The 27,921-nt window shown below is 37.9% G+C and overlaps 2 protein-coding genes across 4 annotated transcripts; both read right to left on the bottom strand.

Moving 5' to 3' along the window:
* Positions 1–111: 111 nt before the first annotated feature.
* LOC106095669 (uncharacterized) lies at positions 112–27,896 on the bottom strand. Of its 2 annotated transcripts, none has more exons than XM_013262956.2 (5): positions 27,658–27,896; positions 27,518–27,577; positions 26,626–27,446; positions 26,359–26,571; positions 112–728 (listed from the first exon to the last, which is right to left on the bottom strand). In XM_013262956.2, the coding sequence occupies exons 1-5, from the start codon at positions 27,758–27,760 to the stop codon at positions 633–635; spliced, it is 1,293 nt and encodes a 430-aa protein (XP_013118410.2). In that variant the 5' UTR covers positions 27,761–27,896; the 3' UTR covers positions 112–632. The 2 variants fall into 2 exon arrangements, with proteins under 2 accessions (XP_013118410.2, XP_013118411.2); XM_013262957.2 differs by having other exon boundaries at positions 26,368–26,571; positions 27,658–27,895.
* LOC106095670 (pleckstrin homology domain-containing family F member 1 homolog) lies at positions 18,086–22,448 on the bottom strand. Of its 2 annotated transcripts, none has more exons than XM_013262958.2 (2): positions 22,280–22,448; positions 18,086–19,734 (listed from the first exon to the last, which is right to left on the bottom strand). In XM_013262958.2, the coding sequence occupies exon 2, from the start codon at positions 19,398–19,400 to the stop codon at positions 18,507–18,509; it is 894 nt and encodes a 297-aa protein (XP_013118412.2). In that variant the 5' UTR covers positions 19,401–19,734; positions 22,280–22,448; the 3' UTR covers positions 18,086–18,506. The 2 variants fall into 2 exon arrangements, with proteins under 2 accessions (XP_013118412.2, XP_013118413.2); XM_013262959.2 differs by having other exon boundaries at positions 18,086–19,717.
* Positions 27,897–27,921: the final 25 nt, after the last annotated feature.

Genomic DNA, 27,921 nt, shown 5'->3' with positions numbered 1-27,921 from the left:
CTCCGGCATGTGCCTCCTCCATGACGAAAAAGCACGAACACTTACACTGAGCCTTTGCCGATGAAGAATTCGATTTGGGTCAATCCGTTGCGTATTCAAAAGAAATTGTGTTTTGTTGTGGCAAAAAAATTTAATTTTATTGTAATAGTAGTGTTATAAAAAACATTAAATAATTAACCGTTATACACATAAATTAAATGATATATATAAAAATAATAATATTATTAGTAAAGAGAAGAAGAGGAAGGGAGAAGGGGTCCAGTTTTTGTGTGGATTTGCTTGTAAGGAAGTGGGTGCAGAGGGGAGAAAAACAAGAGCGCGCTTTTGGTCGAATATGAATAACAACAAATTATAGAAAGCACAGATTAAAGTAGTTTTTTTAAAGGCCTAAAAATCATATAAAAATAGTAGGCAATTTTTTTACAGATTTCTTCTTGAATTGTTTTTTTTTTTTTGTTTTCAGATAAAAATTTTTGTTGTTTATATTGATTTATTATATATATTTTTTTTCTATCGTATATTAAAGCGGTTGAAAGAAGTCAACAGCCCTATTTATGTATGTATATAATAATACCTAAATTTATAGTTTTTTCATTTCAAATGTATAAAAAAAAAAACAAATAATATCTTGCTTAGTTTCTAAAGGGATTTGGTCGTGCTTTGAATGTAGCAGCTTTTCGCAATTCCCGTATGCGCTCCTCTTCCCGTCTCTTACGTTCTTCTTCCTCCTAGAAGACAAAAAATAAGAAATACAAAGAATTAATGAATTAGTTAAGCTGGTTTGTACTTTCTTTAAGTTGTTATGAGTAATCGAAATCCAAAATACATGCAACAAACTGATGGAGAGAAATTTGAGTTTTTTTTTTCAATTCATTAGTACGACATAGATTGAAATAACCTACGAGATGAAGCTAATATTTACATATTATTAGCGTTTCTTGAATGTTTGCTAAAATGGTTCTCGTGAAAAGATAAGACCAAATAAATATATGACTAAATAAACTAAATATTAGCCCGACAACCAAAATAAGTACAAAATTTGTCCAATTGTTATTTCTAAAGAAATGGTGTCCACATTAGATTTCTAAAGAAAATGTTCAAATATTATTGGATTGCCCAAAAAGTAATTGCGGATTTTTTAAAAGAAAGTAAATGCATTTTTAATAAAACTTAGAACGAACTTAAATCAAATATTCTTTTTTACACTTTTTTTCTAAAGCAAGCTAAAAGTAACAGCTGATAACTGACAGAAGAAGAATGCAATTACAGAGTCACAAGCTGTGAAAAAATTTGCCAACGCCGACTATATGAAAAATCCGCAATTACTTTTTGGGCAACCCAATATTCTATAGACAAATGTTTATAATCTATAGCAAATTTTCCAATATGTTTGAAATAAATAAATAGAAATTTTCTCCACCAAAGACAAATCTGCCTTGGTAACAAATCGAAACATCTTCAAAACCTATACATGATAGTTTTCTTCGCTTCTTGTCTACTTTTGTTCACAAAGTACCTGTTGCTTTGGCCCACATTAGAAAACCACCTAAGTGCACTTGACGGACCTTGCCCTCAGTAATGTGTCAGTCAGTTAGTCAGTGGCAATAGATTCGCTTTTCTATGATGGCACTTTGATTTGTTTGGTAAAGCTTTGTGCACTTGTGACTGAATCGGTGCATAAGTAGCGCATTTTATGTTGTACAACAGTGCCTAATTTCCATTGAAATGTAGGCGCACAGTTGCTAACAATACCCAGCTAATGAGGACGCGACATTCAACACAGTACACGTACAAGAACACTCACCCATTGACTCGTTTGCTCACTCTCTATTCTCTTAGCATGCCTTACGATAGTGATTGCATGTAAACGTGAAAATATTTCTTTGAAGGAAAAAGAACAAATTGCCGAGGAAAAAGTTCCGCTGTCACTCAAAACAATGGAAAATAAAGTGTGGTAAGAACGACAGCAAATGCATTGTGGTAAATTGAGGCATATGCATTGACAGTAACTGCTGCCACATACGTCAAAGAAAATAATTGGTACAACCAGGACTGCGGAATCGGAGTCGAAAAAATTATCTCGACTCCGGACAAAGCAGTAAAAAATGTTTCACCAAAAAAATTAAATTCTATATATTTTTAAGAATAAACAAGTAAAAGCGTGCAAAGTTCGGCCGGGCCGAATCTTATATACCCTCCACCATGGATCGCATTTGTCGAGTTCTTTCCCGGTATCTTTTTTCAGATAAACAACGGCGAGAGCCAATGCCGTTGTCTTAGCGTTCGAAGCCATCAATACAACTTCCAACAGATGCACAAAATCATGTGTGATACGGAAGAAAGTGTAATTTACCACAGACAAAATGTCTGCCATTACACAAAAATAAATGCATTGGAAAAGGTACAGCTAATTAGCAGGGTTGTTGAGCTTGGTTAATGTGGTAATTGTATCATAGATGTGTTGTCGCAATTAAATGCGATTTAAATACAACATACCAACTCACGGCCCTTGAAGGCATCACACCTAATATGGTTGCAAAGTCTTCTAACCAAAGACGAAACGCGTCCCATAGCGGTTGGTATGTGTTGCTACCTTTGGCTTTCCTTTTCCATTTGCATCTTCGATCATTCAGCTCGTCTCGAAGGGGAAACAAACAAAAATTGTAAAATTTAATGTTCTCGCCCTAACAGGCAAAAAAAAACTGGGAAAATAATTTCTTTGCTAATTGAATTGAATGTTGGAGACCACAGTAGAAGTATATGTGTAAAATTTCAGCCAAATCGAAAAAAATTGGGCCTTTTTAGGGGCTCAAGAAGTAAAATAGGGAGATCGAATTATAGGGGACCTGTATCAGGCTAAAGACCGATTCAGACCATATTTGACACGTATGTTGGAGGTCATGGAAGAAGCCGTTGTACAAAATTTCAGCCAAATCGGATAATAAATAGGCCTTCTTGAGGCTCAAGAAGTCAAGATCCCAGATCGGTTTATATGGCAACTATATTAGGTTATAGACCGATTTGAACCATATTTAAAACAGTTGTTGAAAGTCATAACAAAACACCTCATGCAAAATTTCAGCCGAATCGGATAGGAATTGCGCCCTCTATTGGGTAAAGAAGTCCAGATTCAAGATCGGTTTATATGGCAGCTATATCAGGTTATGGATCGATTTAAAACCATACTTGGCACTGTTATTAAAAGTCATAACGAAACTCGTCATTCAAAATTTCAGCCAAATCGGATAGGAATTGCTCCCTATAGAAGCTCAAGAAGTCAAGTCCCCAGATCGGTTTATATGGCAGCTATATCAAAACATGGAACGATTTGGTTCATTTACAATCCCAACCGACCTACAATAATATAAAGTACTTGTGCAAAATTTCAAGCGCTTAGCTTTACTCTTTCGAAAGTTAGCGTGCTTTCGACAGCCAGACGAACGGACGGACATGGCTAGGTCGACTTAAAAATGTCATGGCGATCTAGAATTTATATACTTTATGTGGTCTTAGACTTACTTAATTTTACATGTCTTGTAATTGCACCGAAGCGTTAGTAATGGTTTTCTCCTGCAACTAGGTTGTGGGTCAGCAGATCGTCTGTCTATCTCATTCTACTCAACTTACAATCAGATCACTCTGGACGTATCCACATTACATCTAAATACTAAAAAACACAGTGCTAAAGAAAATCCCGCTGGATGCATCCACTTTACATCTAAGTATTAAAAAACACCGTGCTAAAGCTACGGCAACAGTACGATGCGTGGGTGTCTATACAATTATCCTGCTAACAAGTTAGCTCATACTTAATTCCCAAACAAAGAAAAAAAAAAAAACTTGATCTCCTTAAAACGCATTAGAGACCTCAGAGAAGCCAATCCATTCCTTGACAGACAGTAATTTGATAAAGGCATGCATTTGCAGCTACTTACAGCAGCGTAAGAGGAAACAAGTTTCGTGTGCAAAATGTAATATCAAAGGTTCAAAATTGATGAAAGGCCTGTTTATTTCCTACTTAGTTTAAATAAAGGAAAACGTCATGGCAACAAAACAATGACGACCACTCACTCTATATATTCATACAACATAAAATCCCCATATTGTAAGTATGAATCACTGTGAGTAATGATTTGATAATAATTGATATTTTAAATTCTCGAAACAAATGACTCTGGATCACAAAAAAAAAAAAAACTAACCGCCGTCGTAATGGTGGATATCACACTTTGCATTGCGAATGCTTGCATTTACGTATATGGGCACAGCAGAACACATGGATTTGGAATTATTGCACTTTTCAAGATAAACACAAATCTGATTCACGTGTTGGGAATTTATAATCTTCAAACGAAAGACTCATACATTTGACCAATGCAGGGCTCAAGTTTATACCCAAATGCAAAACAAGTTCATTTACATCAAATTTTAAGTGAAATCATTGTATAGGGTGTAAAACATGAGCGATATGCTATGATTTATCAGAGAGCGGGAGAGAACTATTGGGTTGCCCAAAAAGTAATTGCGGATTTTTTAAAAGAAAGTAAATGCATTTTTAATAAAACTTAGAATGAACTTTAATCAAATATACTTTTTTACACTTTTTTCTAAAGCAAGCTAAAAGTAACAGCTGATAACTGACAGAAGAAAGAATGCAATTACAGAGTCACAAGCTGTGAAAAAATTTGTCAACGCCGACTATATGAAAAATCCGCAATTACTTTTTGGGCAACCCAATATAAACATACTCAAAAGACTAAAGGATAACCATAGGTTAGTTTGCAAAGAGGCGGGGTTTTAGGTTAACATTTCCGCCTATGTCCACCTGAACGCCTGGTTTCAAATCCTGGTGAGACCATCAGAAAAAATTTTCAGCGCTGGTTTTCCCCTCCCAATGCTGGCAACATTTGTGAGGTACTATGCCATGTAAAACTTCTCCCCAAAGAGGTGTCGCACTGCGGCACGTCGTTCGGACTCGGCTATAAAAAAGGAGGCCCCTTATCATTCAGCTGGAACTTGTGTCGGACTGCACTCATTCATATGTGAGAAGTTTGCCCCTTATCATTCAGCTTAAACTTGAGTCGGACTGCATTCATTTATATGTGAGAAGTTTGCCCCTGTTCCTTAGTGGAATGTTCATGAGCAAAATGTCCATTTACCTACACCTAAATCAGTGAACGGTTTCTTGTAGACTCTACTCACATAGTTCCTAATCATTTGCCATTTTATTTCGGGGATTGGTATAGATTAAAATTTTCGAATTGTTTTGCCGGCTTGCACATATGTGCATACTCACATTATCAATTGCCGCAACTAATTTCTATTAGGTTAGGTTAGGTTTGAAGGCAAGTGACCACCAATCTTAATTCTCATAATTCTTATCAGTTGAAAGCAACAGGAGTTTGCGGAGTAGCTGCAACTGCAGTCGCGGACATTAGAAAGTCTCATTGAGGGGTTCGACCTCACCGGCTCTTGGTTAAAAAACAGAGTGTCTGCAATACTCGATATGACAAGGCGAGTGTTGTTGCCGTCTTTACCAATGGCCATGACTTTTCACTGGCGATCGGTCCAATGGGTCGGAACAAGTTTGCTTAACTATGGAGCTTGAATAAGATCGCTACCTCCACATGCAAATGTGTCTGCAACAACTTACTTTACTTTAATTGGCCATAACAGAACATTTGTTCCACTAGCCGAACGTAGAATAGCGCCTCGATCTTCTGAGCTCATTTTATAATCTCTGCCATCAAGTTTCGAGGTGTCTCCCACCACTTGATCTTTCCATCAGACTTTTGGTTGTTGTTGTTGTAGCAGTTTATTGTGTTATCTTTCGTCTGCTTAAATCTGTTGAGTGTCAAACCCAGAAACTTTGCGACTAAGATGGGGGCCTCCACAGGGATCTGGGTCTGAATCGAGTGGGTCTGGCTGGGCAGTTAAACAGATGAAGTGTATCGTACGGTCTCTGGTTACAATCGGGACATATATTTTGCACGTGGGCATCAATCCTTGCTCTGTAGGAGTTGAGGCGGCTGCATATGCTGGAACGTAATTGAGCCAGAACCACTCTGGGTTGCGGGGGAGGTCAATTTCTTCAGGTACAATGGGAGATGGTCGTTCTCCAAGGACTACATTCATTCGGTCGCCATTTACCGCATCTGCTACCGTGTCTGCATGAATGTTGTCTAGACCTGCTTGATATGCCGCTTGATCTAGAGGTTCACTCTTGTAGCGCTGAACCTCACGCTCTAGATCATGTAGATCTACCATAAGGCTTCTGGACGGTGGATATCTATCCACAAAATGATGACTTGGATGGTCTCTCCAATATCAATCTAAAAGGTAAGAGAGCATGTATTCTATATAGCCCATATTCCTCTCAAATACTCCAAGCACAGCCTAGTCTGGTTTGACAAGTACCCATGCATCAGAACCATATAACAACACGGGTAGTATAAGTGTCTTGTATAGTGCAATCTTCGTCTGCCGAGTGTAGTAGCATCTGTTTCCCAGAATTGTTCTTTGCTTTATTTCAAAACTGGTGCTGTTCGTTTCAATTACGGCGGTGCTGACTATCTCAAAGTTGTGGTTCTTTATCTGATTGGTTGTATAGGGTGTTTTGGAAGTTGATACCGGGCCAAATCTTATATACCCTCCACCATGGATAGCATTTCTCGAGTTCTTTGCGCGGTATCTCTTTTTAGGCAAACAAAGAGCAATGGATAGGAACTGTTATGCTATTGGAGTTATAACAAGTTATTGCCCGATTTGGACAATAAGTGAATTGAATGTTGAAGACCATAGTAGAAGTCATGGGGTAACATTTCAGTCCATTCGGATAAGAATTGCCCTTTGTAGGGGCTCAAGAAGCATAATCGGGAGATCGGTTTATATGTGAGCTGTATCAGGCTATAGATCGATTAAGACCATATTGGATACATATGTTGAAAGCAATTGGAAAAGCCGTTGTACAAAATTTCAGCAAAATCTGATGAGAATTGCGCCCTCTAGAGGCTTAAAAAGTCAAGACCCAAGATCGGTTTATATGGCAGCTATATCGAAACAAGGACCAATTTGTCCCATTTACAATCCCAATCGACCTACACTAATAAAAGTTATTTGTGCAAAATTTCAAGCTTCTAGCTTTACTCCTTCGAATATTAGCGTGGTTTCGGCAGACAGACGGAGGACGGACATGGCTCCATCGACATAAAATGTCATGACGATCGAGAATATATATACTTTATGGGGTCTTAATCGCATATTTCAAGGTGTTACAAACTGAATGACGAAATTAGTATACCCTATGAGATACTTCATGGAGATCGGTTTATATGGGAGCTCTACCGAGTTATAGACCGGTTAAGAGCGCACTTAACACAGCTGTTGGAGGTCATAAGAGAACACCATGTGAAAAATGTAGGCCAAATCGGATGAAAATTGTGGCTTCCAGGGGCTCAAGAAGTCAAATCGGGGATTAGTTTATATGGGAGCTATACCAGGTTATAGACCGATTTAAACCGTACTTGACACAGTTGTTGAAGGTCATAACAGAAAGCTATGTGCAAAATAAGCCAAATCAGATGAAAAATTTGGCTTCCAGGGGCTCAAGAAATCAAATAAGAAGATCGGATTATATGGGAGCTATTGGGTTGCCCAAAAAGTAATTGCGGATTTTTCATATAGTCGGCGTTGACAAATTTTTTCTCAGCTTGTGACTCTGTAATTGCATTCTTTCTTTTGTCAGTTATCAGCTGTGTCTTTTAGTTTGCTTTAGAAAAAAGTGTAAAAAAGTATATTTGATTAAAGTTCATTCTAAGTTTCATTAAAAATGCATTTACTTTCTTTTAAAAAATCCGCAATTACTTTTGGGCAACCCAATATATCAGGTTATAGACCGATTTGGACTGTACTCGGAACAGTTGTTGAAAGTTAAAACAGAACACCGTATGCAAAATCGGACAAAAGTTCTGGGGCTCAAGAAGTCAAATCGGGAGATGGGTTTATATGGGAGCTATATCAGGTTATAGACCGATTGGACCGTACTCGACACAGATGTTGGAGGTCATAGCAGAATGGTTTGTGCAAAATTACGGGGGAAAATTGTGGCTTCCAGAGGCTCAAGATGTTAAATCGGGAGCCGGTGTCGCCCGGCCTCTCACTGAGACTCTCCCCTCGATGCTGCTGATTGTCCGCGACTGCCGTTGCAGCAACTCCGTATGGAGCCTTAGACTATCGGCAACCTGTGCTCCTCGTGATAGCAATGAAAACCACACAGATCGGACATCAATGTTCCTGTCTGTATTGTGCTGACAGCTATCCCGTGCCTGGAGAGAGTGACGACCATTGGTTATTTAAAGGCGCCAATAACTCGCCTTGTCATATCCAGCATCACAGGCGCTCAGTATTAAAGCATTAGCCGGTGCCTTTCGGTCTCTCACTGAGACTCTCCCCTCGATACAAGGGTTTGTCCGCAACTGCAATTGCAGCTACTCCGTGTAACCATTCAACTATCCGCAAACTTTGGTCGCGCCAGCAAACTCTCAGCGGAGCTTCTGATAATAACGACGAATACCATCGTTTGGAGCTCAAAGTTACTAGGTTTATGGTGCTCATAGTTTTCCCGCGCCTACATAGTATTGAATTATGTTAGTCGCCTCCAGACACTGTCCTTGACCTAAATCTCTTCATTGTTATCGCTCTAATAGCCAAAATACTGTCTTTTAAAATGTTTATCCTTGTCTATCTCGCGTTAACATTTCACCAGTAGGACCGTATTATGGTTAGGCAAATAAACTCCCTGTTTGGGCTGTTCTGTGTAGATACCTACGTACGTTTGTTTCGACTACTATCAATCACTAATACTTGAAAAATAAAATTTCTGTGAACTGCGATATTTTAAATATTTCGTAAATGTGATTTTCTGCCCCCAAATAGCTGATTATGATAAGTATTTATTGCTTATGTTTAGTGTCTGACATATAACAATGAGAACAATGCAGAGATAATAGTATTGTATCCGACGTTTGTAGTGTGAAGTGTTTATGATTTCACTGTCATTAAAATGTAGACGATCTATGACTGTGTAATCAAATCTAATAAAACCTGTTCACCGTACAATCTCTCCCTCTCTTTGAGTATGTACAAATAAACGTGTCCAAGATAAGCTGTAGTGTTTGCAAGAGATAAGTGGATGATGGTGGGTATGTAAATTGTTGCAAATAATCATTCCTTTCGGGGATCTCTTCTCAATAAGGTTTTTAGGGGATTAAGGAGTCAATATATATCTATATCGAACGATTTATGTTGGTAAGACGTATCCCTGATAGAATTATCCGCTCAAACGATGATAAGAAATTCGTCAATATTTTTATACTAAGAATTGGCAAAGAAATCTTTGTTTTATGCGCTTATACTTTGGCACTTGCGTACAAGAAACCCACTTACAACAGCCCTGATGTGAAAACTAGCATCAGCTATATGGTGCTAACTAACTTACTTATTATAATAATACTAGCCGAATTGGGCCCGTTCCGCTTAAAAGTTACCTTATCATTGAGTTTAAACTTCAATCGAAAAGCACTCATTGATGTGTAAGAAGTTTAAAAATTAGGGTAATGAGAAGTGCTTTTAAGGAGAGGGATGGCTCCTCAGACATTTCGACTCAAATATGGATATCAAATTCGTGCTGCACTTCCAAATTCCTTTAATTTGAGCCCCATATTTCAATGGCCGGTAAATATGAACCGTTTGGAGGGTGTTTTTGGGCTGGGGCGACAACCGACACTTTGCTCTGAAAATAGATATCAAATTCGTTCTTTATTCCTAACGGAAATAAAGTTCAGTTTAGGGGATGCTTTAGGGCGGACTCCAAACACTTGGCTCCAAAATTGGATATCAAATTAGTTTTCTTCTCTCAAATACCTTCCTTTTGAGTCCCATATTGTCATAATGGGTCAAATAACCCATTTGTCGTATCTTTAGTGGGAAGAGCGCCACCTAGACTTGAACGCAAATGTTAATGTCATATTCGTAATCTACTCCCAAATACCTTTCATTTGAGTCCGTTATAGCCATGGTCGGCTAATATGCCCATTTGGGAGTATTTGGGGGTGGGCGACCTCCCATTACTTGGACCTAATGTTTTATGCCATATTTGTAATCTTCTGCCTAATACTTTTCATTTGAGTCCTATCTGTTTAGAGGAGTTTTGGGTTAGGGGGGCTAGCTAGGTACTTGGACCCAAATTGTAATACCATATTCGTGGTCTCCAATACCTTTCATTTTATACCCTTGTTGTGCCCATCGGACCACTTTCGGATATAGGTGGCGTTTTTTAGGGTAAGGGGGAGGGTCCGCCTCCACCCGATATCTAAAAATAATATAGCCTTTCTTTTCTTCCAGACAAACGTACACAATCTGTGAAAATTTTAAGAAAATCGGTTCAGCCAAGTATCATATAGACATAATGAGTCTAATGGCGTTTCTGAGGGGTTTTTGTATGCCAGATTCGAAATCTTCTCCCGAATACCTTTGGGGTGTTTGGTGGAGTTTGTGGTTGGGCGGCTCGATGGGTACAAAGACTCAAATTTTAATAGTATATTCGTATTGTACTCTCCAATACCTTTCATTTGATACCTATATTGTCCCGATCGGTCCACTTTCGATTTTGGGTTGTGTTTTTGCCATAAGGGGGAGGATCCCTCCCCCGTCCGATATTGAAAAATTATATAGATTATGTTTTCTTCCAGGAAACCGTAGCGCAGAGGTTAGCATGTCCGCCTATGACGCTGAACGCCTAGGTTCGAATCCAGGCGAGACCATCAGAAAAAATTTTCAGCGATGGTTTTCCCCTCCTAATGCTGGCAACATTTGTGAGGTACTATGCCATGTAAAACTTCTCTCCAAAGAGGTGTCGCACTGCTACACGCCGTTCGGTCTCGGCTATAAAAAGGAAGCCCCTTATCATTGAGTTTAAAACTTGAATCGGACTGCACTCATTAATATGTGAGAATTTGCCCTGCTCCTTAGTTGAATGTTTATGGGATGGGTCGGCTCCGCAGGTACTTGGACCCAACTTTTATTATGAAATTCGTATTCTACTCTTGAATACCTTTCATCTGGAACCCATACTGTCCCGATCGGTCCACTTTTATTTTTTGGGTAGTAATTTTGGGGTAAGGGGAGAGTCCGTTTCCCTCCTGTTATCAAAATATTATATAGCCTATGTTTCCTTCCAGACCAAGCTATACAATCTGTGAAAAATTCAAGGTAATCGGTTCAGCAGTTTTTCAGTCTACACGGAACAAACAAACAAACACAAATTGAATTTTATATATAAGGAAGATATAGTCATAAATTAATTAAAAAAAACGAACCCTGGCATATGCAATTGTCCAGATGCAACAATCTTTAATGCATGTTAGTTATAGGTATATTGTAAGCGTACATCTATGTTGTATATTTGTGTGTGTGTGTAGTGTATTTATAGGGTTCCTATAAGACCTACTACTACATTTGACAACAATTCACCGTTGCCGTACCATGTGTAATGTGTACCAAATAAAAGCAACAATTTGTCGCAAGATATAAATAACAAAAAATAACAACAACAACAAAAATATACACACAAGAAATTATATGATGATCATCATGTCGTTTCTGTATGTATGTATCGTTGTATTCTTTGTTGTTTCTTTTTATGGTAGGTGGAGGTGGCATTGGAGCTTTTTACCATGGAGATAAAAATACCTACAACAGCGAGACAAAAGATCAAATTTGCGTTTTTAAGTAGACGCATGTATCAAGATGCACATGGAAATAAAACAAAATAAAATAATAATAATAACACAAAAGATTTGGTATGGGACATTCAAAAATTGTTATTGGGTCTGATAAGTCTTGTCATGACAAACTTGTTAACTATTTCTTTGCCATTTGCCTAAAAAATAATTAGGTTTAAACTGCCAAGGCCTAGTTGAGTAAAATATTCATACACCAATATCAGGCAAAAGGTTTTTAGATAAATAATAACATAACTATTGTAAGAAGATAAGAAAAATGTAAAAAAAAAGTATGATAAGACAATGTACACTTGCTTCGAGCTAGATGTCTGGCACACGATCTAGCGAAATTTTCATAGCAAATAATGTATCCTGTCTCTTTTTTCCTACGAAATGGCGAAAGAATTTTCAAATTTCAGAGTTTGGTTGGTATTCTAAAAAACGTAAGGTACACAAAAAATAGCTCTACGCAGATACTGATACCATTGCCCGGCACGGGATTTCGATCGATCTATGAATTTCGATCTATGTTCGATATCGTTATCATACAGAAAAAGTATTACGAATTTTTTTTTCAATTAAAATTTAATTGAAAATAAAAATGTTTTCAATGTTCAAAATTTTTTAATTAAATGCGATTTTTTTCAATTACGAGTTTTCAATTATAAAATTAATTGATTCAATAATTTTTTTTGGTTGAATCTGAAAATTTTTCAATTACGATCATGATTGAAAATTTTGTCAGTTTTTATTAAAAAGTTAATTGATTCAATAATTTTTTTAATTGAATCTTAACTTTTTTTCAATTACGATCGTGATGGAAATTTTTAATAAAAAAAATAATTGATTCCAATTTTTTTATTGAATCTAAAAGAAAAAAACATTTATTTAAAATGTAGCTGAAATTTCAAATCTTCATCGTTATCACACAAAAAAAAATATCGCGAAAATTTTTTCAAATAAAAATTTAATTGAAAATAAAAATGTTTTCAATAAAGAAATTAATTGAATCAAATATTTTTTAATTGAATCGGGATTTTTTCAATACGATCGCGATGACATTTTTATAGTTTTCAATAAAAAAATTAATTCAACCAATTTTTTTAATTGAATCTAAACTTTTTTCAATTTCGATCGTGATTGAAAATTTTGTAATTTTTAATTAAAAAATTAATTGATTACATTTTTAATTGAATCTAAACATTTTTTGACCGAAATTTTCAGTTAAAACCAGAGATGGTCCGTAAGACGATTTTTTAGGTTTCCGACTGTCAAAAAGTTGTAAAAGTCGAAAACGTCGTATACTTGTATAAAACGTAGAAAAAGTCGCAAACGTCATAAACCTTAATAACTCAGTGCAAAAGTTTGATTTTTAACAAATATTATTGTCACTTATTTGTTGTATATAGAAGAGTTTATATGTAAAAAAATTTCGCAATAAAAGAAATACTAAGTTTTTTTTTTTAATTTTTGCATTTACATTTTTCACACAATAAATTGGAAATATACGCAAATTTCAAGTCAATTTATTTATAAAGTAACGTTTAAGGATTTTTTTGTGAAGCAAAAAATCAATAAATTATTAGTTTTCATCAATTATATTTAGAAATTGCAATTATTTTGTATCCTTTTGCAAAATTATTTGCTTCTCCCGTTTTAATTTGCTTTTTGAAAGCTGTTGTAAACGACATATGTATGTTAAAAATGCATGACATCTGAGGAAGTGTCAAGTGAAATGGTACATGGAGTGTTAATTATGTTATTCAATAACAATACTTAAAAATAACATTACCTATTCAATAAAATACTTAACACGCCATCTTCCATTTCACTTGACATTACCTCACATTAGCATACTTAACACGCCATCTACCATTTCACTTGACACTACCTCAGATGTCATTCATTTTATAACAATATTGGTAAAAATCGTGTAAACCTACGGTTGCTTTTTCTAATTCTGAACCGATTTTTTCCAATTTCAATATTGTTCGTCTCCAGGAGGAAAAAATTACTTATGCCAAAATTTTTAGTTAATCAGATCAAAAATTCGACATATTTTCGTTCGAATTTTTTTTTCTGTCAGAAACCTAGTTTTTTGGCTAGGTTTACGACGTTTTCGACGTATGTAATATACGTCGGAAATGTATGTCATATACGTCACTGTTTCTGACAGGCCATCTCTGGTTAAAACATTAATTGATTCAATAATTTTTTAATTGAATTAAAAAATAAAAAATTATATATAAAATGTAACTGAAATTTTAATCTTTCTTCAATTTTTTATAGAGGGAAAACAGCTGTTTCCATTGAATTGGAGTGCGAATCGAGTGACAAAAAGAAAAAACCATTAGTTGTTTCAATCATTTTTTAATGGAATCGGAAACTTTGTTAGACCCCACAAAACTGTTGACTGTCCGTTTTTGAAAATGTCTAGCTGCTCAAAATTTTTATAAATACTCTTTCTAAATAAAAGATAACACTTCCCCACAAACAATCTTTCGGCTACCTTTTTCAATTTCTAGACCCTTGTTGTATCGAAATCGAGGTTGCGCCCAATACAGTGCTTTTCGCAAAAATTTTAATATAACATTTAAATATTTTCAGTTAAAATCTTAATGGATCCAATTAAAAAATGTATTGGGTACTTCAAAAATTTCAATCATTTTTTAATTGGGTCAATTAAAAATTAATTGAAAAAAATCAATAAGCTTTTTCAGAAACTGTGATTGATGATATCATTTTCGTGATTGAAGCAGTTTCAATTAAAAAATTGATTATATCAATTAATTTCGTGATTGAACCCGATTTTTATTTTTTTCTGCCGGGTACACTAACAGGTTTGGGATAATTAAATATTCCATGCGGAATATAGTTACTGCAATTGCGGACAAATCCATGTTGATGCAAGCGAATGGAAATTCTCCTACGAATGGAAATTCTCCATCGGGAACTATAAGAGTGTTCAAAGACAGGTTGAGGACAGTAGTAAGGTACTCAATTTCATCTTTAATACCCCAAGTGCGGCCCTATTCCCTGGCGCAGGCAGTGGTACCCGCAGACGAGCGTGACGGGATTCGTGGTATTGACCCCACTAACCCCAAAATCAGCGAGCTGAATCCGAAAATAAACAGGGTAGTCAACGAACATAAGCGGAATTTGAGGCTGGAGCAATGTAACATAGGCACCGGTGTAGGTAAGTTGTGTGATGACGGGAACCTAGTCACTTTTGGCTAAATAACCATGACTGATCCGAAGAGATGCGCCAAGTTGTTCAACCGTCAATTTATTGTGCATCCCGAGAGTGACAGGGCAAGGAGGAGAGCCATTCGACGTATTCGTGGTCTCCGAGCCGATGAACCGCCATCACAATTTAACGTGGGCGAAGTTACGAATGTCATCCGTGGCGCTAAGACATCCAATGCGTTAGGTCCCTACTGCTGAGTCCGGCTAATGGAAAAAAGTTCTCCGATAGCCAACTTTTTTTTTCTGTCAGTCAACACGCAGGGGATGACCCCTATGAATGGACTGCATTGCGTTGGCGAAAGGAAATTAGGAATTTAAGGGGGAAAAATATATGTAGTGCTTATTTACATTTGTCTTAAATCTTAGGATGTCAAAGTGGGTGGGAAAAACATTAGCCGGAAATTGATTCCACATACGAACGGATCGGGCGGAATAAGAATTCTCTATATAATGCATTGTGCGGTCCGCTGGCCAATCAATTATAAAACGGGTGTGAGTGCCTGGAATGTCCAGTATCCCTGACATACATCCTTACATCAGGAATAAGAAGACTAATATCAGATGAACACACCATGAATGTATCGATAAAACAGCGCCAAACTACCCACATTGCGACGATGATGAAGAGGGGCAATAGAGTTGGTCCTTAATCAACGCCATCGCTCTTCTCTGTACACGATCCAGTAGCTCCAGGGATGATTTTGAAGCTCCAGCCCATACATGTGAGTTGTACTCCATTTTCGGCCTTATGAAAGTGGTGTAGATGTTAAGAAGATCAGACGGAGTGAAGTAAATCTTACACCGTTTAAGGAAACCTAAACACTTGAATGCTTCTTTCGACACTTCAAACACATGTTCATCACTTTGTATTTTCATGCCCAGAACATCAAGAGCTTATTATTGCTCAATATCTACACCGTTGATAGACAAAGATGGTCGTAATGGGTCAGTGAATCGTTTGTGTGACAACAAGCAGCACTGAGTCTTCCCGGCATTAAAATCTACTCGATTCATTCGACCCCACTCATAAATGGCCAGCAAATCTTGGCAGAGTGTATCGTCCATAACTCGCCTCTTCATCTCTCGAAGACTCGGCCTATGGTCGAATGACTACGAATGACAGAGATTATTGTCACCCGCAAATGAGTAGATCCGATTCGATGTCTGACCCAACAGATCGTTGATGAAAATTAGAAAAAGAGAAGAAGAAAGAACAGAGCCCTGGGGTACATCTGCGGTCAATTTGTGCTCATTGGATAAGAACCCATCTATAACGACTCAAATAGTGCGATCTCTGAGAAAGCTCGAAATAAATCGAACGAAGTCATTACCGACACCAAATGCGACAAGCTTTGATGAGTCGTGCACCGTGCCAGACCCTATCAATCAAATGCCTTGGAGATATCCAGAGTCACAACCTTACTCTCACCAAACTGGTGGATTGAGCGACTCCAACGTTCGGATAGAAGTGCCATTAGGTCGCCCGTAGAGCGATTTCTGCGGAACCCATACTGTTGATCGCTAAGAAGGCCATTAGACTCTAAATACCTTACAAGTTTTAACCATGCTCTCCATGACTTTGGAGAGAGCGGAGCATATCGCAATTGACCGATAATTCACAGGGTTGATGGCCTCACCCTTCTTGGGTATTGGCTGAACGTTCGCAACCTTCCAACACGCCGGGAAGACTCCCGAACGGTAGGCAAGGTTGCGCATTGGACGAGCGAGCGCTGAAGAACACTTGCGTAAGACAAGTGTTGATATGCAATCCGGGCCCGGGGATTTATTTACGTCTAGATTTTCAAGAACCCTCTTAACTCCACGAGTTCAAAAAAAACATTTGGGGCATGACGCCAGACCGCTTCGGGATTGGAGAGGAAGCAGTATGAAGAACAGAATACGAAAAAGATGCTGAAAAAATGCAGTGATCGGGGTTACCAAGAGATGCAAGAGTATTAATTTCATACTTTTCACATGCGATGTGTCGGTTCGTTCACTAGTTGCGCCAAACCATTGTGCGCAGCAAAAAGCTCAACGTATTGGCCCTCAGGAGTCATATGTCTCGAATGGCAAAGCCAGGCGGAGTTGTGGACATTGAAATCCCCAGCGACAACGATTTCACAGCCCGGAAAATATTCCAAAATTTTTGTAAAGGAATCAGAAAGGGCGTCAAAGCCGTTCATGGAAGCCTCCCTTTCTGAATTTGGACTTCTATATAAAAATACGAAGTGCAGTATATGTGAACCAATCCCGAATTTGACGTCTTTGGAACAATACATCATTACGTACTAAGAAACTAACCGTAATCAATAGATTTTGAATAGAATAATCTAAGTTTAATCAACCTCGTGACAAACAGTTTATATTATAGAGTGATGGCTACCTCATACGCTAGCTGATAGTAGAGGCGGTGGGTGAGGCAGGGGACCAACAAAATCTTTGCGAGACACACTACAATTAGTTGGCGCTAGAATTCTCATTTTTATCATTCTAATCATCATACCGCCCATATTAGCTATTCAAATCACTTGTCGGTTCAATCTGTTGACAATAATTGTACCTATACTTCTCCAGTGCTCGTTTAATAAAAGATGACAAATCATATCATCATTGTTGGTTTTTTTTTAAATATTTCTTTAAGAAGATTATATGGAGAAAATTTTAAAACTGAGAGAAACAAGTACAAAAAAAAAACAAAATACGCGAAAGCAAACAAAAAAAAAAAAAAAAACTCGTTTATTGTTTAATGAGCATACAAAGAAACAAAAGTAGCGTAAAAGAGCATTTGATACAACAAAAAAAAACATGTATGAGTAGAGAGCGCCGAGCGCCAAAGCAAAGAGATAAGATTATTGCCGTAACAAACCCGTAAAGCAGCCAGTCAATCGACCAACTGTAGAATGTTTAAAAAAAATCTTAGATATGACTAGCGTTTCTTAATGCAAATTGAAACAAATGAAATGAAAATTAAACTTAAGTGGGATGATGTGGGCTTCATACATCCACTCTAACACACATATGCATGTATTTTAAGCAATAATGCAAGAGATAAACTTACCTTTTCTAAAAGAAAATTATGGGAGTTTTCAGGCTAACAGATAACATGCTGTTGTTGTTGTTGTTTCGTTGTTAACAGGGGTTTTTGTGAAAATATTGTAGATAGAGCAATCTGTTCTAAAAATAGAACCTCTTCCATTAGAAACTATATATAGAAATATTTATAACAACTGCAACGTCAAACGTCCATTCATTCATTCATCAATTCGTCTTTTGTTTGCTACATTTCGTCCGTTATACACCATTAGATGATCCTCCTTTAATTGATAGCCATTCTCTACTCTGTACTTCTTTTCATCATTTTGCTTTCCTGACCACCCATACCCAACTGTCATCTCCACCACCTCCGACGCCAAAATTACTGCCGCTGTCACCACTGCTTCTCCCTCCCCCGCCGGCTCTTTCCCGCAATTTCTTTAAATATCAATTGTTGGGTGTATGACTAGAATTCACATGGGTATTGTTGGTAGTGTTGGCGGCAGAGTTCGTCTCCGTTGAGGATAAGATACTGGTGTCGCCATAGAATTTGGGCTCATCATGCTGTTCATTGCCTATGCCATTGCCCTCGTCATCAGAATCATCTTCGCCAGATGATTCGTTGGCATTATTTTGCGAATCGTTGTGAGCCGAGGAATTCAAGGAGTTCGACGACATTTTAGCTGATTCCTGTTTAACAACCTTACTCAGACGATCATAGCAGCTGGAACACACACGTTGTGGCTTCGAGCTTTGTTGGGGCAATAGGAATTTCTTCGATGAGCATGGCCCGCAAACAACCGCGCCACAATTACGACAATGGTGACGTCGCACAATCATTGTGAATTGTGTTTTTTTGCAATGCATGCATACGTTTGCCTCTGCATCGGGCACCCATACGGCGGCATGATTCTCCACGGGTTTCTTGCCCGATTTTCTTAGTAGATCCTCCACACACTTGTTAATATGGGCCATCCATTCTTGTTTCTCTGTTGGCGTGGCCGCACACACCACAAACGATTTGGTGGTGGTACGTATAAGCCAACCATTTCGATACTGGGTACAATCGTCAATGTTCTCCAATGAAACCTCTTCCAAAGGCATTATGTGTTGTTTGTTGTATTTCTTTTTGCCAATGACAATATTGCCATAGACCAAGATGTCATTGAACAGAAAGAATTGTCTCGATTTGGGACGTTTGCGGCACATTTTGGTTAAGACACCCTCACCCACCAGCACTCGTCCGGGTATGGCCAGGGCCACACCAGAACTGCCAAAGCAATTCTCCACTGTGGCAATACGTCTTGTATTTGCTTCGGAATTCACCAGACGGTCAACCATTTTAGAGGATTAGACAGACGGCCTTTCTGTTGTCTTTTATTATTAACGCGACGACGATATTTTTCCACTGGTGCTTCTCGCTTCTGGTTGGGATTCCTCCAATTAAACCTCCTCAATTATATCTTCTACTCTCATTCGCTATGAAAAAAGTCAATTTACGTATTTTTTATTTTCCTTTTGTTGTTTGTCGTTTTTATTATTTTTTTTTTACTTTTTGGAACGGAAGTGATTGCAAGTTTCGCCCGAATATTTTCACGTATTTCTCATTTATGCTTTCCACTTTTTCTTATTTGCAGTTGTTTGTATATTAAATTTTTCTAAAATAAAACTATTTCTGTACAAAATTATGCAAAAAAGCAAAAACAAAGCGATGTAAAAATTATTTTTCTTCTTCCTACTGTTGTTTAATAATTCGACTACTTCGTAAGACGTACGTTTTGTGCAACATAAAATAATCATACACTAAACGAGTCACTCACTCACTCAACCGAAATCACACACAAAAGAAAAACGGGGAGAGTCTGTTGATTGTCAAAATGCTGTGTTGTTGTATTTTGTTGTTGCCATTTGAGATCCGCTCGTGCGTTGCAAAGTTGTAGTGTTAGTAAGCGTTAGTTTTTAAGATGAAGAGTTTGCAAATGGGCATTATACACAGCAAGAAAAAAGGAGGGAACATGTAGTCGGATAAAACTAAATGGGTCTTCTTTTACTTTGCATAAATACGGGTTTGTAAGCGTAAATAGTAAACTCCTTAGTTAACTGATGTAAGAAAAACAATAACAATTTATAATTTTTGGTGTGTTAAAACTGAGGTCATAAAGTAGTCACTTCCAAAATTTTACTGATTTCGCGATCTTTGTTGGAAGAATACCAATAGAAATTTATGCAACAAAACCATGTTAACAATACTAACGGTTACTGAGGATTTTTTTCAATTAAGGCATTATCACGAGGTTTGTTCATTACACATAAAAAGATATAGATTTTTTTATATATTCGATTTAAAATTATTGTAGTGGATTAATTTCCTAGTCGCTTCAATTTTTAATATCTTAATATTTAACTGCCCCTTCTTCCTGTGAGGTGTAATATTAGACCACCGTTGAAATACAATCCATTCCAAGCAGCGGATTCCATTGAGATCTAAAGACACTTTGTGATGTCACGATTGTCTTACATCATGCAGATGTAAGAAGGGATAAGCGAATATAAGAGCCCCTACTTTCATCCTATGTAAGCACCGAAAATTCTCTCCACCATTTTAAATGTTTAGTTAATTTTTGACTGCTGTTTTATTTATCCTGATGAGTTTTGGTTCGTTTATGAGATTGAGATTGCTCATGAGTTGTTGAACTCAGTCCGCGACAACCCAGATCTGCTCCGATTATAAGAGTCGTAGCACAATTCATATCTACAATGTCATGTTTAGAGAGTCAAATCAGGTAATAAATCATATTTGGGTGCCAACCAATCTTCAGTACTACTTGACCTACGTTGCTTTTCTGCACTCAAAAACTTTTTGGAGTCATTTTGAATACTACTATGTTGAGATATTTTGAATATATTCAATTCAATGAATTCAATATTGTGTTCATAAAAATGCAAGCTATTTTCCTGGAATAACTTTACCTCAAATTTGAGTATTTTTTGAGGTGGGTCTGAAGATGCGCGATTATAAAGGGTGATTTTTTTGCTATAATCATTTTGGCAACATTGGTTTAAACAGCTTACGCACGTTCCGTGCTATGTTTTACTGTCAAAAATCTTCAGTTTGGTCTATACTTGAACCATAAATGGTCCTATAAACGAACAACGCTTCCAAGTTATTGAATTTTATTATAAAAATGCGTGCTGTTAAGAAAGAAAAATGAGCAACGAAGCTCATTTTTGGCTCAATGAGTACGTAAATAAGCAGAATTGTCGATTTTGGAGCGAAGATCAGGCGAGTTCGGTGAGTGAACAATTTATTTCACGTTCGGGAACGGTCATTTGGCCGCCTAGATCGTGCGATTTAACGTCTTTAGACTATTTTGGGCGGGGTTGTGTTAAAGCTTATATCTATTCAGACAAGCCCGCTTCAATTGGAAGACAACATTAAAGCATTTATTCGTGAGATACCAGCCAAAATGTTGGAAAGATTATGCCAAAACTGGCCTATATGGACCATTTGAGGAGCAGGCACGAAATAATCTTCAAATAAATTTTCTAAATTTTGTTTTTTTTTTAAATACTTTCCTATAGCTCTTAAAAAAATCACCCTTTATTAGATTTTCGCCAACAGCGCACTTCAATTAATTCAACACATTAATACAACGAAAAATTCTACAGCTTTTCCACAAAATTTCGTTTTATTTTCGGTGCCATTGCACTTGGGTGGGGCAAGGGGTCGTTTGATGGATGGAAACTTAATATATTTTTAGCAAGCGTGATTTTGGACGGAGTAAAAGATTTTTACCATTTTGCGGTATACTGCATTTTTTGCCAAAAACAAAACATGCCAATTTCACACAGTGGGACATGATAACATTAATTTGATCGTGATTATTTTTGATGTTTGCAGTCGTTACTTTGATTTTCGCAGTGTAAATATTGCCTTTTAAACTACAATATTTATCATAACCGCAATCGCTGACGCCTCCATTTAATTAAACCCATAATAGTTTCATATTTTACCGCTTTACAACACTACTCGCACACACCGTTTAAATGTCAACTTTCCTCAACCAACCACTACTTCAACGCACCACATATAAATGCACTAACACACGCACACTTCCTTTAAATGGCAACAACAAAATACAAGAAACAACGAAAGGTGAATGAAAATCGTATATAACGTTATTCTAGAAATAATGCACAATTCATTGCGAAAAACTAACATATTTCACTAGGAGTATTAAATTCAATTTCGATAGTTTTTCATTATACAATTATAAAACGTTTTCAAGTGACACCGTTAAAACTAACTCGATAAAGAAAAACAGCTTTAAACTTAATAAAAATAAAAATGCAAATTAAAAAGGCACACAGAAGCGCAACAGACCGAAAAGCAACTGAAAACGAAAATCACTGAAGCGAAATAAGTAGAAAGATGAAAGAAAAGGGACAAGCAAAGTCACTCATTGATAAAAACAAAACAAAATCGAGTTACCAGATTGAAAGAAAACAAAATGTCATTGGGATACGAAAATCACATGGAATTTGGGGGGAAATTGTTTTTTGATGCAAACCGTTTTTAAGTTGAATTTTAGAATGTTTCAAGGAGAATATTGAGAATTATTGGGAGTAAAGGGATACTGCTGTTGTAAGTAACTGCAGTAAGCAACAGGTAAACGGAGAATTATAGGGATAAACAGAATGGTCACATATTTAATTGGGGAACTTTAATTTGATTCTCATCCGGGGCGAACGCTTGCGACGTGATCAGTGTGGAGTCAACTTTTACGTTTTACTCAGTACAGTTATAACTTTACATAGTTTTTAATTCTGTATTTTAAATACACTTTTGTAATTTACAGTTGGTGGGGACACCAACTTCGGAAGTACATCCTGTCATATAGTCTTTGTACTCTGCCAATTTTTTTGGCCGGTGATGCCAAAAAAATTGAGATCACCGTAGCTCAGGCAGGTTGGCAGCAGCTTAAATGCCTGGGTTCGAATCCCAAACATTTGAACATTAAAAATTCTCTCATTAGTCGGGCCAAGGGGATTGCACCTATATTGCAAATTAAAGCACTTTCAGGTACTGGCAAATTGACCTGATTAAATTGTCATCCTGGCACGGAATAGCTGTGAGCGCAACACAGGCTGGTGCATTGAACTCCAGTCTGTGTAGTGTTCATTGCTGTCACGAGAAGCGTAGCTACGAGCTACCGGGCGCGTCCACAGGTTGCGGGTAGTATAATGCTCTATACGGAGTAGCTGCAACGACAGTCGCGGATATTCAGCGGTATCGAGCAGAGAGTCTCATCAATAGTCAAGCGGCACAGGCTCTTGCACAAATACTGAGTACCTATGATGCTCGATATGACCCGGCTAGTTATTGGCGGCTTTAAATAACCAATGACCTGTTCCCGCGGCGATCCGTCCTTTGAACCGGAACAAGCTTGCTCACCTACAAGAGCTTGTTGAGGATCGCCACCTCTACATGAAAAATGTGGCTACAACATCAACAACATCATCGATTGCCCGGTAGCTGAGTTTTACTTATACCAGAGAATTTGGTGTCACAGGTAGCGGGGCTCGCAGACGATGGTGTTGTTTATGTAGCCACATATTTGCATGTGAAGTTAACGTTCCTAATCAAGCTCCCATAAATGAGTAAGGTCGTTCTGGTTCATAGAACCGATAGGTCCGCGGACCTTAGGTTCCGCTAAAAAGAGGTTGCGAATATTAATCCGCCACAAGCCACATGGGCATACACTCTGCCAGTTGTTTATTGTTATAGCCACATTTTCATGTGGAGGTGGCGATACTCGTCAAGCAGCTACTCTGTATGGAGCATTCCACTATTCGCAACCTGTGGACGCGTCCGGTAGCCAGCAGTTAATGTTCCGGTCTGTGTGGTGATCCCAACTATCCCGCGCCAGTGATCGGTTTGTTGTGCGCTCTAAATACTAAAAAGTACAAATCCCATGGCAGCCGGTTGTACGTACCTGATTGACCCGATGGAGTCCTTCATCGGCAAGGGCTGTTGCCTCAGTGTACAATACACTGCTACAACAACAACTAAAAAAACATCGAAAAATCAAATGTCGGAAATTCGTGCTACTCAAAAAACATCCTAATTGTTCCCCATTGCACTCCCCTAGGTTGGTTAAAGTCTGGTATTGTGTCCATATCTTAATGTCGAAGCCTGTTGGCGGCGAAAACCGAATAATGATAGGAATTGTTCCTTTCTCATCATTTACCCCACATGCCTCTGCATATGTGCGTTGGTAGTCCTATTTATCCTATAATGATACCGATAGCTATACTGATCTCCTTTTTACTTCCTTTCAAGTATTAGGTTCGTCTGGATATTTTAAGGTGCCACTTACTCGCCTTTTTACAACTAGTATCCGATGACAAAGCTACCAATGTCATCGCACTGCCAGGTCGTTCATGGGTTTGAGCCCTTACGGAATTTCTACACTGACGCTTAAGAATCTGGAAAAGCCAGGAGTTGAATAGATGACCAAGTTCCTCAATTTGTCGCTCGCCAGCTAGATAGTTCCCGATGTCTGGAAAATACAAATATTTTCCATGAACATTCCACTAAGGAACAGGGGCAAACTTCTCACATATCAATGAGTGCAGTCCGATTCAAGTTTAAGCTCAATGATAAGGGGCCTTCTTTTTATAGCCGAGTCCGAACGGCGTGCCGGAGTGCCACACCTCTTTGGAGAAAAGTTTTACATGGCATAGTACCTCACAAAAGATGCTAGCATTAGGAGGGGAAAACTGCCGCTGAAAATTTTTTCTGAGCGTCATAGGCGGACATGGCTTCCCTGGGCAAATGGGCAAAGTAAAGCCGCTGCTGAAGCCAGAAAAAGTCTTCGAGCTGGTTTTTTTCTTCTCACGTCTGTAGTTAAGACACTTGAAGTAGTACTCCTTCCGAGCCTTGTTGGAGAATATTCCTATGCGATCGCTTTGCACGCCTTCACTGCTCATATTAGAAGAAGACTCATTGAAGACCATTGATCTATCGAAAACTTTTGATACGGTCACGCATGTCATGCTTTAAGCGCAATGCCATGCTTTTAGCGCACTTACGTAAGTTCCCCAAGGTTGGGTTAGATTGATTCGCCCCATGCCACGAAAAGCAACCCCGAAGAGATCCATTTGAGGAATTCTGTGCTTCTCATAAAATCCCTAATTGTTTTACTCAATAGCGGTTCACCACTTCTGCTACCATGTCAGCGTGAGTGCTAACTAGACCCGTTTGAAACGTTGCCTGGTCTAAAGATTCCTTTTGGTAGCGCTGAACTTATGCTCTAATGTATCTTCGTGTACAACACACTGCTATAAAAACTTTAAATAACCAATGACCACCCTGTTCCCTTGGCGATCGGTCCTTTGGACCGGACCGAGCTTGCTCACCTACAGGAGCTTGACGAGGATCCACATGAAAATATGGCTACAACAACAACAACAACCATGTAGATCCTTCCTGATTTCTCTGAGAGGTGGATGCATTACCTCAATATTGTCTTAACGATATCAGCCCTTTAGACACTGCTTAGACATCATGTAGTTATGGCTTCACACGTCACTTGTTCATTTGTTGTGAAGACATAAAAAACTGTTAAAACAACTACAACGATAGCTTCCAAAGGAATCAAAATGTTTAGTCGCTTCCTTTTAATGTAAATCGCAGGGAATTCCAAATATGCGGTAGATTTTATAGTAAGGCATACCACTCGATGTAACTTTTAGAGCACAACGATTAAGAATATCCTAAAGGGGATGTTCCACCTTCCCTCTAGTTTTAACGAATTCATTTCCCCAGTATTCAATAATAAATACTCCATAGCTATCCAGACCTATGATTTAACGAAATTAAGGAAGAAGTTCAACAAACTATTGAAACGTATTTTTGCAGTATATCATATAGTACGTACATATAGGTTTTACTTTAGTGAACCACAAATTCAGTTAGGCCCGGATTGTTGTGTTATTGCCATGATTCTTGACGATTACAAGTTCTTTAAAATATCTGTTTTTGAATGCATAGCTTATTGATCTTACTGTATTATATAGAAGACCGTGGGTGTTATGCATACACATACAACATGCTGGGTTAATATGACATGCACATGTTAATTGAAAATCTAGGATTTAATAAGAGTTTTTGAGGGAAAAGGAACAAAAGCACAAGCACACATTTACAACACAACACACAAGGCACTCGCCGCGCACATCATAACACCCGTTTGGCCGTGTAACTAAATATGCTGTAAACTGTGAATGTGCTTACAATTTCTACCTGTTTTCGTTTCTCCTCCAATGCCTTATGTTTGGCCTCGTCATAATGCTTGCGTACTGCTAGACGTTTCTCTGTGCTCAAATTGAAGGGACATTGCTTAATGACCATTGGCTTCTTTTCGGGTATAAATGGTTTTTCCTTGAGAACAGTCGGCGGGCGTGATTCAAATTTAGGTGCTTGGCTTTTATGTTTCCATTCTTCGAGCTTAAATGATATACCAATTTATAAAATGTAAAACAAACCTTAACAATTTCTTACCCTCTTCCTACGCTTTTCTTCGGCCTCTTTGGACTTTTTTAGCACTTGTGGGGTAACAGCGACTGTAATTGTATGGGCAGGCTTGCGTTTCTCCAACATCTGATGATAGCTATTAAAATTTGGTACTGGCCTTGGATGAAATTCTCTGAGTTTACGTTCTTCTTCAGCTCGTCGCTTTTCCGCCTCTTCGCGTTTCCTCTGGTACTCATCTTTCTTCAGATAGGCTTGTGGCGGAGGAGGCATATTTTTAGAAACTGCACCCTTGGATGAAGTGGCTATTACGCATTTGGAGGTTAAGGGTTTTTGTGTTGACCACTGACAGGCTAGCTTAACTTTGGAGGGAATTTTCAAATGTGGCACTGTTTCATCCAAATGTGACTCAGATTTAATGCCATTGTGAGGATCTTGCCTTTCATCAGCCTGCAATGTGCATTGTTCCTCTTTATTGACTCCACCATTGGGGATGTGTTGCAAAGATTTCAAATTTTCCTTATCTTCTGTGTCTTGCTCTTCTTCAACAGCACATAAGGTACCATTATCACTGTTTTTTGTATGGAATTTCGAGGGTGATGACGCTTCACCATCATCTAAAAGATATTCTCTTGTATTGTTGTTGTGATTTTCCTGCAGTTCATTGCCCGGGGAAGAGCAATGCTCCTCTTTAATGATGCCATTATCGCTTTGGCTGGTTTTTGGCGAAGATTCTCCATTTTCCTCATCTTTTTTTGTGTCCTCTTCATCGCGTATGGTGGTGCTATTATCACATTTTTCAAATTTGTAGATAACACATTGTTCTTCTATATCAGTTAGTTCGGTCTTTGCTGTGGACAAAGGACAACATTCCAAGGTCAGTGGGTGTTGAAGATTCAATGCATGCACTCATATTTCTTACCCAATTCTTCTTGCAGCAAAACCATCTCTTCTAATCTTTCATGCTCATAATGTCTTACAGCTAAAAGAATAAGGAAAACCAATGCAATTAACGGTTGTTTAAAGAGACACATTTTCCTTTTGCCCTTTGTAAATACCTACCAAAGAAATTCTCCGAGTTATCCAAACTATTATTACCCACATCGATGTTATCCCAATCGAATTTCGCTTGAACTTCGGGCATTTTTACATTGAAATAGGACATTGTTATGAAATTATTGTATAATTTAGTTGGTCTAAATTAAAATTGCTCTTGCTGAGATTACACAAAAAACAGATGCCGCGGAATATAAGTTTAAAATATCAGTTGACAGCGAAAAACATGCAATGACGCCTGGCCGCCCCAATGCTTAAAGCCGTTCAGGG

This window comes from Stomoxys calcitrans, chromosome 4, assembly GCF_963082655.1.
Source record: "Stomoxys calcitrans chromosome 4, idStoCalc2.1, whole genome shotgun sequence".
Lineage (NCBI taxonomy): Eukaryota > Metazoa > Arthropoda > Insecta > Diptera > Muscidae > Stomoxys > Stomoxys calcitrans.
Note: the sequence above shows the minus strand (reverse complement) of the source record. Positions and strands in the feature narration are given on the sequence as shown.